The sequence below is a fragment of the Labrus mixtus genome, chromosome 16 (genome assembly GCF_963584025.1).
Source record: "Labrus mixtus chromosome 16, fLabMix1.1, whole genome shotgun sequence".
NCBI classification, from domain to species: domain Eukaryota; kingdom Metazoa; phylum Chordata; class Actinopteri; order Labriformes; family Labridae; genus Labrus; species Labrus mixtus.
In genome coordinates, this window is record NC_083627.1 from 4,757,319 (window position 1) to 4,768,669 (window position 11,351).

An 11,351-nucleotide genomic window follows, 5' to 3' on the forward strand; every position below is an offset into this window, starting at 1 on the left:
CTTAAACTCTCTAAATATGCGAGGATCATTCTTCATTTCAGTCGAGAAATTATACTGACTGGTCATTTCTTTTTTTTGTTTTTTTTTGACAGGATATCTCCTCTGCCCCTCCTCCTGCTGTGGCTACCAGTGAACCAGGTGTTCCAGTGGACCGGGGGACTCAGACCTCCTTCTATGCTTCACAGGGTCTCATGAACTTCCCTCCACAGGGTCTCTCCCACACACCTGGAGCACAGACCCAAACCCACCTGTTCAGCCACCTGCCCTTGCACTCCCAGCAGCCTTCTCGCCCCTCTTACAGCATGGTCCCAGTAGGGGGGATCCAGCTGGTGCCTGCTGGCCTGGCGGCCTATTCCACCTTCTTACCGATACAGGCCGGTCCCGTCCAACTCACCATTCCGGCGGTGAGCGTCATTCACAGAAACACGAGCCCCTTACCAGCTCCCAACACTCCTCCCCTACCAGACGGCGTGCACACCCAGCCCCTTGTGATGCAAGAGCCTCTCAGTAGTGTTCTGCCCTGCTTCCCCTTAGGGCAGGTCACCGGTCTGCAGTCTCAAACATTACAACCATTAGGTCTGGAGACACTTAACCTCATGGGGCTTACCAACACAGGCCTGGCATCCACACAGCTGCTCTCCCAGCAAGGGCTCACCCTAAACGCCACCCTCGGTCTTCAGGTTTTGGCTGCCAATCCCACTTCCCAAAGCAGCACTGGACCCCAGACGCATGGTCTGCAGATACTTAACTTTGCTCTGCCCGCCATCATTCCCTCGCTCAGCCCTCTCTCCACCTTGAGTCCTCTACCGGGGCCCTCGGAGAGGCAGGGAAGCCCTGAAGCCGCAGGACCACAGCCATTTCAAAGCGAACAATGTCTTGGTTCTTTACAGAGCTGCACGCCTGGCTCATCACCTGCCCATTCAAAGGTGAGCAGCTCACCAGAACCAATCTCAGGCAGCAGGGCGAGTGCTGGAGGTAACGGTGGAGAGCTCACACAGACTATCAAGAGAGGAGAAAAGGATGAATCCTCTCAGAAACATCCGCCACTAGCTGCTGAGAGCCGAGAACACCCGGCTCAAAAGTCACCGGCTGAAGCAGCCAGTGATCATGCACATCCAAGAACTCGGCCGGTGAACAGCTGGCAGAGCGTAAACGAGGACTATAATGAGGTGTCCAGTGATGATGAAGACAGACTGGTCATTGCCACCTGAAAACACCACAAGTGGAACGTTTTTTCTTGCTCTCTTTTTGTAACTCTTGTCACTTTGTAAGACTGAAAACACTTTTCAGGAGATTTGTTTCTTTGCAAATCACCTTTCAAAGCACAGATGCTGACATTCATATTGTATGTGCAATCATATGACAAATATAATGATGACCAATCATTAATTTTTACTTTTATTGTCGGCTCCAGACATTTATCTTTTTTTTTTTTGTACATGTTGTATAGACAATTGTGCCTTTATGGAGTTTCTTGTTTTGGAACCTGTACATAATTCCTTACAAATTCAGTAGTTGCTTGTGTTTATTTCAAAAATATGGACGTCAAAGAGGCATACAAATTGAGGATATCAATTTTATTTTGGATTTGTCATTCGTAAATATATGGAAATATAAATGTTGTACTGGTATATGTACATTTCTATGGATAAAGGGGCAATGTTTCTGTGTACAGATGTTGTGTTCAAATATTTATTATAATCCATCTAGTGCCCATTCTGATTCATTAGTCCATAGGTATGTGCGTTATGGTAGCTTTACATTGCTGTATCAATATTCTTAACTGTATCAGTAAAACATTTGTTTACAAACATTAAAATGGTGTCGCTGTATTTTTTTCGTATCAGTAATTCACTAGAAATCTTCACTTCATGTTTTAAGGGGGGCTCTGGAGTGGACATTGATTGCAGATGATAATGATTCATACTTTAAAGGAGCACTGTGGAGTTTTGGTGGTGAAATTTGAAAGTTGGAGAAGTGAAACAATTCTAAGCTATATTTTCTGATAAATACACAAACTTTACTCAAAGAAAAATTGAGTCCCTGGACACTGTTTGGAGCTAAAAAGCGACCTGGAGAGTTACGCTTTCACTGTTGCAGGCCCCCCTACCATAACTTCTCATGTAGCATTTTCTCTTCTATCAGTGTTACAGGGACCAAATTTCCCTCTGAGGACAGTTTGTGTTTAGAGTAATGAACATATAACACTCTGTACACTTCTCCAACTACAAATTTCTACATAGTGCACCTTTAAAGATGTCGATTCTTCTGTTATATTGAGTCATTCAATACAAACTGATGGAAGGTACTGTATGTGAGTGCAAACACAACACTGTGGGGTGCATTTGATTTACTTTGTAGTATGCATTAATTAACTTGTTTTGGGGCAACATCTGACATCAGGGGTAGCGTATTATTCCACATCATAACAGAAACATAGTTGGTAACCTTTCTGAGATTTGCTCTTTTTTCAGTTTTTGACAAATCTGTTTTAAGCCTGTTTGAGTACTGTTTGGTTTTCTTACTCTTCTATGATAACCGTATCTTTGGTGTTGGTTGGATAAATCAAAAATATCAAAGAGCACGCACAACCGAAAACTAAAGTACTGGGTGCTGAACAGAAAAACATCCAAAAGTAGAAAGAATAGTCCGCACAACAGATCACGGCTGCAATTAAATTACATTTAATTTAATGGGAAAATGACCACCTGTAACGTTTCGGGTAGTGTGCAGACTATTCTTTCTACTTTTGGATAAATCAAGACATTTGAAAGCATCACCATGGTGTTAACTGTCATGAGAAGTTTAATGAATGTCAAATGATTTTCTTAAGATTTACCAATAAAGCAATTAAGAATTTGAAAAATAATTAGCAGATTAATCAAATTGAAAAAAGCTGCTTTTCCAATAATTGCACACAAAATAGAAATTATATTTAAATAAGTAAATAAGTATACAGTATGGAAGTAGAATTGTTACCTAGTATGACTGAGCAACCAGAGCTTGGAGAAAAAGGATAGAAATCGGCCATAATTTGGGTGTCTAGTGGATTTTTTAACACCTGCAAACCAGACTTTACTGATGGTCAACATGTGATCCTCTAGAGCCTCTCTGACACCACTCTGATTCAGAAGAACAGTCGTGATTGTGTTGGTGAGCCTCATCAGGGCTGTTCCACTCTCTTGTCTTTCTGTGTTGCTCATCAGAGGGAGGAATTGATGAAAAAAAAAAATTTGATGTTTTATACGGCAAACCAACCCAGCATCCCACTTCTTCTAAACGAAGACAGCAACAAAAAAACAACCTCTTGATTCTCTCATCATCACAGTGACACATCATTCAGAATCAGTAGTTTCTAATCCAACAAAGGGCGCATGATGAATACAATATTGTGTGTTCCTTATTATACCTTCAACCCAAGAGTTGTATTAATAATACGCTCTCAAAGGAGCAGGTCTAAATAAAGCAATCCAGCACCAATAAGGGAAACTTCTGTCTTATCTCAAGAGGCTTTACAGCGATAACGTCGTGTTCCACCTCATTCAGAGGGGTGACTCATCCATCTACAGTACAGACCCCCATCATCTCTCCCCTCCTCTCACAGGGGGTGGATGTTTAGCAAAGCAAACAGTGACCCCTAGAGGACATTATGTGAAAGTGCCAAGACAATTCAAAGGCTGCAGAAGTTAACACCTCACAGGATTCAACAACTCAAACATGGTGAGATTTTCTTTTTCAACCCATTATTATAAAATATCACAAGAGCTTTACGGTTCAACTGTGTAAACTTGAGTGTACACATTTAAATGTTCCACTGATGCCTCTCTCTTCTAAGTTATTTTAGTTCTTAAAGGAAAAAAAGGCTAAAAGGCCATTAGTGCAAACTGTTCCAGTGGTGAGTGGAAACTCTAACTCCAGCCCTGATTGGGGGCCTCAGAGCCACAGCAGGTCAGGATACTTTACTCAAGACTTTTCCATGTTGAGAATGTGTGCACACATACGCACACACGTCAACAAAGTTCATGTTCCACTGTGCCCACAGCGTAACAGAATAAGTGATTGAGGTAAAGTACCCCTCAGCCTACAGGGTTAATTACAAACGAAGGTAAAGGAAACATAAGATTGACAGGCTGTTTGACCTTTCAGCAATCGTTCATAAATTCATAAAACATGGAGCTTGTTGCGTTGTTTAATGGTATGTCATTTATGGGGGGAAAAATGGGTATCACAATATGTACATTTTCTTTGTATGTAAAAAGCATATTAACTGCTAAGTAAGATAATATACTATTTTATGAAACTAAAATGAAGAATTCCAGGATTGAAAAATCTTCTGTTTTCATTTCTTTAAAAGTCGTTGTAACGGATGATATAAGTATTTATGACCATGTTTTTGAGTGTTGTGTCATATGATGTCGTACTTTAACGTCCCACATCGTAAGAGACCGACAAGAAGAACGAGGTCGAGACCTGCAGGACGTTTCATTCATTACAGAGAGGGGTGATTACAATACAATAGAATCAGGATAACAGGTTACCTCACAGACTATAAATACTGATTTATATACATGAAGCACTAAGTTATATTCATGAAACACTTTATTGTTTTTAATGAAAGTTGTTTTCATCTCTGATGGAATTGTATTACAATGAAGACATTATTGTTGTTTTTGTTCTTTCACAAAATATTTTAAAACTTTCTCAAGACAGTGGCTTATAAAGTTTATTATTTTTTGTAAGTGATTACATTTTGAAATGTTTAATCTCTACAAAGAACTCTGCCAAATAAGACTACACATTTTTACATCCAGTGTCTATTGTAAGTTTTTAACTCAATAATTATATTCTGAGAGACAGAGAATGGGATGTTTTTATTTTGAAAAGTTTTTTTCCCTAATTCAGATCCTTAATCCAGATCATGATGAAGGCTAAATCCTCTCCTACCATACAGGCAGAATCATAGTTAGCAAAAAATGTATGTAAAAAGTTGCCCTATCAAGATCATGGAGGTCAAGATCGCTGCTTAGAAAATCTAATAAGAAGTACTTTGATTGGTGTAGATTTGTATTTTACTTCTGCTTTAGTAATATTTATGTCAAGCTTAAAAACTAAATATCTGTATTCTACTCTTCTGCTTTATACTTAAATTCTGTATGCAATACTCACCAATAAACGGGGAAATGAATCCTGTAGTGTGACTGCCACCTGCCGTCTCAAAGTTGCAACTGCAGCTCATCCACCAGAGTCCAACAGGAGTATGGCACAGGTCGCATTAATCACCCGGCGTCTCTCCCCCCCTTCCCATCCTCTATCTCAAAACCAAGGCATCTCAAAGTCCTCAACTTGGCCTGCACGGCGCCATATCAGAGAGCGAATACTAACAAACAACACTGTCTGGATACGAGCCAAAAGGACAAGACTGTATCTACTGCACAGGAGGAGGAGGAGGAGGAGGAGGAGGAGAGTGGAAGCTCTCTGGTATAAAGTCAAAGGGCTGCACATGTGGGGCCACAGTGACAGAGAGACTCCAGAGTGACTCCTCCACGCTCCTGCGTAAATCTCAAGAGGATAATCAGCGAAACACTTTGCGAGGGAGTGATACACTGGATGATTCTTTTTTCACTTCTGCAGGATTATACGTTTTTTATTTAGCACTATTCTGAGTAAGAAGAGTCTGGAAAATGGATATATACGTTTTGATTTCTGTGTTGTCGGTGATGTACTCCTGGATTGCGTGCACAGGTAATTGCGGTTTTTTTTTTGTTTTGTTTAAGAAGTCGCAGTTGAATGACTTATTTACGCACCTACACTTTATCTTGTAAAATGTGTAACTTTCTCTGAAGTGTAGTTTAGCTGGCAGCACGATGTTTGCTTTGTGCATAGTCTTGTTCACCCCGATGATATGCAGTGTATTGATTATAATGATTCCATCACAGTGCTGTCAGCACCTGCCGGAGATCCGATGCCCACTGCGCATCCCAACGCCACCCAGGTGCACCATGTGCGGAACAAACGCTGCTCCTGCGCCACTTTCCTGGACAGGGAGTGCTTCTACTTCTGCCACCTGGACATCATATGGGTCAACACACCTGAGTAAGTCACTACTAGCCTGATACTTTTTCTCTTTTTACAGCAGTGACACAATTCTAGTATCCCGCAGTCATTGTTCAATACAAGACAAAAAACAAGTCAATGCATTTCTTAAACAAATATCACTGTGACACGCAAAAAAATATGGAAGTTAAGCTCGCAATTTTTCATGAATGGAGTTGCAAACACTCTTAAAAGTGTAACTTTAAATAAGTTTTCTCGGATAAATTTAAATGTAAAAGTGACACAAGCTCACTTACATATATTTAAACAACCTTTTGAACGTTAAGTGCTCTTTTTTTACGTTAATTTAAAGAGTTCGGATTTTAATGGTGTCTCTGTTTTCATTTTTAGGCGCGTGGTCTCTTATGGATTGGGCAACGTTCCCAGGAGAAGGCGCGCGGTCGCGGACTCCATGGCAACCGGCGGCGGACCGCGCTGCAAGTGTGTGCGTGAAAACGACCCAACATGCAGAAACTTCTGCAGGCTGGATAAACAACCCAGGTGAGTGATTGTGATTTTAAACACAGCTTTAAAAAAAATAAAAAAAACCTCGAGTACAAGCAATAACAACAATATGGATCATATGAGCTGTCAGGGATGCTGGGAATCGCCCGAGTCTGTCTTTTATTTTCATTGTTTCCAATACGAGTGGGAACAAGTTTAGTCAATTTAAATGGCTCTCTGAATGTGTCGAAACTGCAGGCGTGAATAATTGAAATGCGAATCCACTCTCATCTGTGTGTGTTTTTCTGTGCGCCTCCGCTCACAGGTATGGGACATCGCCAGAAACGGTGATCCACTCCGCCGAGGGCGATGGTTGCTCTGAGACTCAGTGCAAACACAAGCTGGCAGCCAACACAGGCAGGATTAAGAGGTAAGACAATCCGTAGGAGGCTGAATTCCCTAAAGTCTATTTGCAAAATAAATGTACATGGCAATTACAACACACAGCTCTTTTGTGTGAAATATCTCAGGGTGGGTGCATAATATTTCCCAGAGTTCAGATGGGTGAGCCTGAGAGATAATAACAGTCAGCACGTGTTTTGAGTGGAAAGAATTTTCGAGATTAACCCTCAAGCAAAGAATTCCCTGTAAATGATGATGCCTGAGCAGCATTATAAGTATATTTAAGCGTACGATAAGATTGTGTGGAATTTACCTTCAGTGAGCTGCGTTAACTTTCCACCACTTATCTGTGAGATTAATGACAGTATAGAGCTCCTCTCTGCACACATCATGTACGATCATGGTTATACTTAAAGCCCTGACACATTTGAAACACAAACTTCTCCTCAAACATGTCACACCAGGGGTGTTCTGCGTGACACTTGGCATACTTTTTGAGTATCAGTGACTGAACGCTCAAAATCCACCCCAGACATTGCTTTACCTTTTACACAACTGGAAGATTAAAGGGTCAGATGTCTGATTGCTTCTCCGTCTTTGTTTTCAGGATGAGGAACAGCAACAAGAAACGGGCGTCGCCTCTAGCCGTCGGGGCCGCCTTGAGAACCCGCCTGCTGCTGGAGAAGTGGAGGGTGAGACAGCGCCACAGGAGCACGGCCTCCTAAAGAAGACAGCAACGAACAAAAAAAAAAAAAAACTCCACACCTTGTCAAATAGAGAGGGAGAAAGAGTTTTATAACCGTGGATCTTTTTCTCCAAAAGCCATCGGTGGACGGCCATTAGAGCGCCCCGATGCGCCCGACAGGCGTACTCCATGTTGGCTTGGAGGAGGCGTCTGCAGAGAGCTGTAACGCCTCGACTTGGTCTCGAAGAACGAGGTCAGAGACCGTACAAGGAGTCTGGGTGAAAGGAGATAAGCTGAACAGAGGACTTGGCCCCCCGTCTGCAAAAAATCAAGGACGGCGTTTCGATCCTTAAGGTGTCAGGGCCAGACTCCGTTACTCCATCGGACTCCACCAAAGAGCATTTCAAAAGACTTTAAAGGAAGGATTCAATATAATGTTACAGATTATACAAAATCACTGCCATGTATGGGTGAAGGCAGTCCCCACTTGTTATATTTTATAAAGCCATAACTTTGGCGAGCTCACATAGAAGGGATCGTGTGGCAGTTTTTTCACTGACTGAAATGATTTACTGGATTGTTACAGAGCAGGTCGTCTTCCTGTTCATCAGGTCATTGTAGCGTCGCACTGCAGTCGCTGCTGGGAGTTTTCTCCACTCGGATGTTATCACTCATAAATGATAATTTAATATTTCACTTAACATGTGTCCTCTATATTGTCGCTACTATCTGATCTATTTATTTTCTATCTATTTTTTGTAATTTGATGTCCATATTGGTCCATCACGTTTTGCTTGGTCATTTCTGTGAAATGTTTTGTCACCAAGGTGCCAACATTTGGCCCAATTATAATAAATGTATACACTTATTTAAAAAAAAAACAAAAAAAAGACTGTTTTATCTCCTTCATCTTTGACGTGTCAATAATCTGTGCTGTATTCTCGTGTGAGTTTATTCGACTGAAAAAGGTTCTTATGTCTGATAAATAAGAAATAATCCATCCTAAGAACAGAGAAATGGACCGGCCGAGGCATCTCAAATTCTCTGTGAACGTTAGGGCTGGGTATTTCACACAGTCACACCATACGATACATATCTTGATATACACTGATTTTGGATAATGACCATGTCCTACACAGAATTCATGACAACAGCTGATGAGAATAACAGCAGAGCAGAGGCATATTAAGGATCCTACAACTTAACACACTTCAATTCAGAACCTCAGATATCCTAGAAATACATTAAAATATATAAATCCCAGAGCTATGGTAACAGCATTATTGTGAACTGCAGCTGAATCGATTCTGTAACATCTGCATCGATTCATGTATATATTGCCATATCGATATTTTGAGCACCGCCCTAAACGTTGAGTTTTTGTTTTTTTTACATCCCAGGTGTAACAAAACCAGTCTGGGTTCAGTGTGAGAGTCCTGTAAAGGGGGTGAAAGTGAAAGAGAAACATGATAAACAGAGAGCTGGAGACAGCCTCAGACGTGATAACGAGAAGGTGTTGATGTGGAAGACAAACGAGGCAAAGAGCGATGAATACCTCGAGCGGACCGGCCCTCTCATCTCGTGCCAAAAAAAAACAACCAAAGACACGGTTATTTCTGAGTGGATTCAAGGTTCCGCTCAGCAGCTCTGATCTCAAACACACAGACATCCAGCACGATGTTTTTTTTTTTCTTCTTCAGCTCTGTAATGATCACTTTGCTTTAAAACAGTTTGAGATATATCTACCACCTTCCAGCACTTTTCCAGACGAGTGACTCAACTCTCATTCAGCAGAACCTGAGTCAATGTTTGGACTGTTTGTTGTTGTTGTTGCAGATTTGGGTCATTATACTTACAGCCGGGGCTCCCTTCATTTGGCTTCACCTCTCCTCCTCCAGGAGTCATGCTCTCTGTCTGTCTCAGAACCCGACACCTTTCTGCAGATATTAAAGTTTCATCTTGGGCTCATAAATCAACTTTCATCTCATTTCAGTAAATCACTCATCAAGCTCATTTAGCAGCTGCCAGAAGTAAACATGTTACCTAACACCTATTAGCAAAATACCAACCGTGTAGGAGTAAACAAAAGGGCTTTTTGATGTATCAGGTTTAAAATAAATTTAGATTTAACCGCAACATTTTCCCACTAAACTAGTGAGTTCTTCTTCTGTTTTTGAGCTAATGTGTTAGTCCAAAGACATGCTCGTTAGGTCAACTGGTGACTCTTAATTGGCCCGGGGGTGTTGCTGGTTGTCTGTCCTGTGATCGAGTGGTGAACAGTCCAGGGTGTACTCCAGCGCCCCGCGACCCCGAGCAGGAAAAAGTGGTAAAGAAAATGGATGGATGGATGTATAAATCCAATTTGAATTTCACTGGATGGCAAAACCAATTCTCCCAAAGCATCCCTCAGTAAGCCGTGTCCGGTGAGCATTGATCAGAGAACACAGGAGTTGTAAACTATCAGATGAATTTAGATCAAATCAAGTTATTTCTCTCATCACGACTGTGTTTTCTAACTATGCACAGCAGAGATGAAAGCAGAGTCGGCGTGCTGCATTAATCTGTCAGATTTGTCCTCACATCACACATGAGCTCTGTCGTACTTTGGATGAATGTCGTACAAATTGTTTTTGGGCTGGGTTCAAACATTGGTGCGCCTGAAAACGCTCCCATCACTCATCACACTGGCAGCGGAGAACAATCCAGTACAAATTGGTTGAAAAGTCTCATCTATGCAGCCCATTTAGCAAACAAATCCACGCTGGATTCTGAGCCCCCGGGGGGGGGGGGGGGGGCTTACTGAGAGAATCTGTTGTGTCCTCCTGCATGCACAGTCCAATCATAACAATACTGATGTCATGTTTTCCAGACGGATCTTCTTTTTTGTTTGCAAAATGATTTTAAAGACTTGTCTGCAGCAGGGGGACCGTCATGACGGCGGACAATTTGAGGACAATGGAGGGAAAGCTGCGATGACACGCAAGAAATGCATTCAGCTGGATTTAATCAAACGATGCAGGTACAGAGCGAGCAGGACCGCGTGCCAAACAAAGCTCCGGTTATTAGAAGGAGATCTGCTGATACGGTGCTCTCATGGGGTGTAAGAGGAAATGTTATCAAGAGCACGAGAAACCAGCATAATGTTCGATACAGCGAGTTACATAACCCGTGAAACTGAACAATATTAACGGTGCTTTCCCGTTAAAAGTGGCTCTATTACAACATTTTGTTACATGTCTATCTCTTTCAGGTTTATAATCATGATGCATGATGCAACAGGAATGCACGACAGGTTTAAGATCAGTAATCAGCGGTGGAAGAAGAATTCAGATTCTTTGATAAAGCCAAAGTAAAAATAATCCTGCATCCAGTTTTTTACTCAAAAATGTCCCATACTAAAGTAAATGTACAAATGGCCTTCATTGTTGTTTTTTATGGTTATAATACAATATTTATTTCAAAGATTTCACTTGTTAGTAGCATTTTAAAGCTGTTTGAGAAGTTTAATTGTAAAAAAAAGCAGATCTGAAATCTCATTTGTAAAGTTTTCAAATGACTCAAGTTAAGTAGAAAAATAAATTGCCGTCTGAAACGTATGAAGTGCGGTAGTGTAAGGTGTGATAACAGACAGTATCATTGTAAATCTCTTCCATTGAAAATCACTCTGGTTCTGCAACACGGTGACTGCACAGCTATGTTATCAGATCACCTTTATCAAAATGACCGC

The 11,351-nt window shown here is 41.4% G+C and overlaps 2 protein-coding genes across 5 annotated transcripts in view; both read left to right on the top strand.

The window, feature by feature from the left end:
- hivep1 (HIVEP zinc finger 1) overlaps window positions 1-1,831 on the top strand; it is a 54,534-nt gene extending 52,703 nt beyond the window's left edge. For all 4 annotated transcript variants that reach the window (XM_061058791.1, XM_061058792.1, XM_061058794.1 and 1 more), the window contains exon 8: window positions 93-1,831. In XM_061058791.1, the coding sequence (XP_060914774.1) occupies window positions 93-1,211 (1,119 nt within the window). In that variant the 3' untranslated portion in view covers window positions 1,212-1,831. The remainder of the gene's footprint in view (window positions 1-92) is intronic.
- Window positions 1,832-5,484: 3,653 nt separating this feature from the next.
- On the top strand, window positions 5,485-8,510 carry edn1 (endothelin 1). The gene is made up of 5 exons (XM_061060300.1): window positions 5,485-5,742; window positions 5,937-6,093; window positions 6,445-6,594; window positions 6,863-6,967; window positions 7,547-8,510. The coding sequence occupies exons 1-5, from the start codon at window positions 5,682-5,684 to the stop codon at window positions 7,662-7,664; spliced, it is 591 nt and encodes a 196-aa protein (XP_060916283.1). The 5' UTR covers window positions 5,485-5,681; the 3' UTR covers window positions 7,665-8,510.
- Window positions 8,511-11,351: the final 2,841 nt, after the last annotated feature.

What these genes read in the sequence shown, in the direction of transcription:
- edn1 (XM_061060300.1), top strand. Translation starts at nt 5,682, where the DNA reads ATGGATATATACGTTTTGATTTCTGTGTTGTCGGTGATGTACTCCTGG. An exon ending in ATATGGGTCAACACACCTGA is followed by an intron (nt 6,094 to 6,444) that starts GTAAGTCACTAC and finishes TTTCATTTTTAG; the next exon opens with GCGCGTGGTCTCTTATGGAT. An exon ending in AACACAGGCAGGATTAAGAG is followed by an intron (nt 6,968 to 7,546) that starts GTAAGACAATCC and finishes CTTTGTTTTCAG; the next exon opens with GATGAGGAACAGCAACAAGA.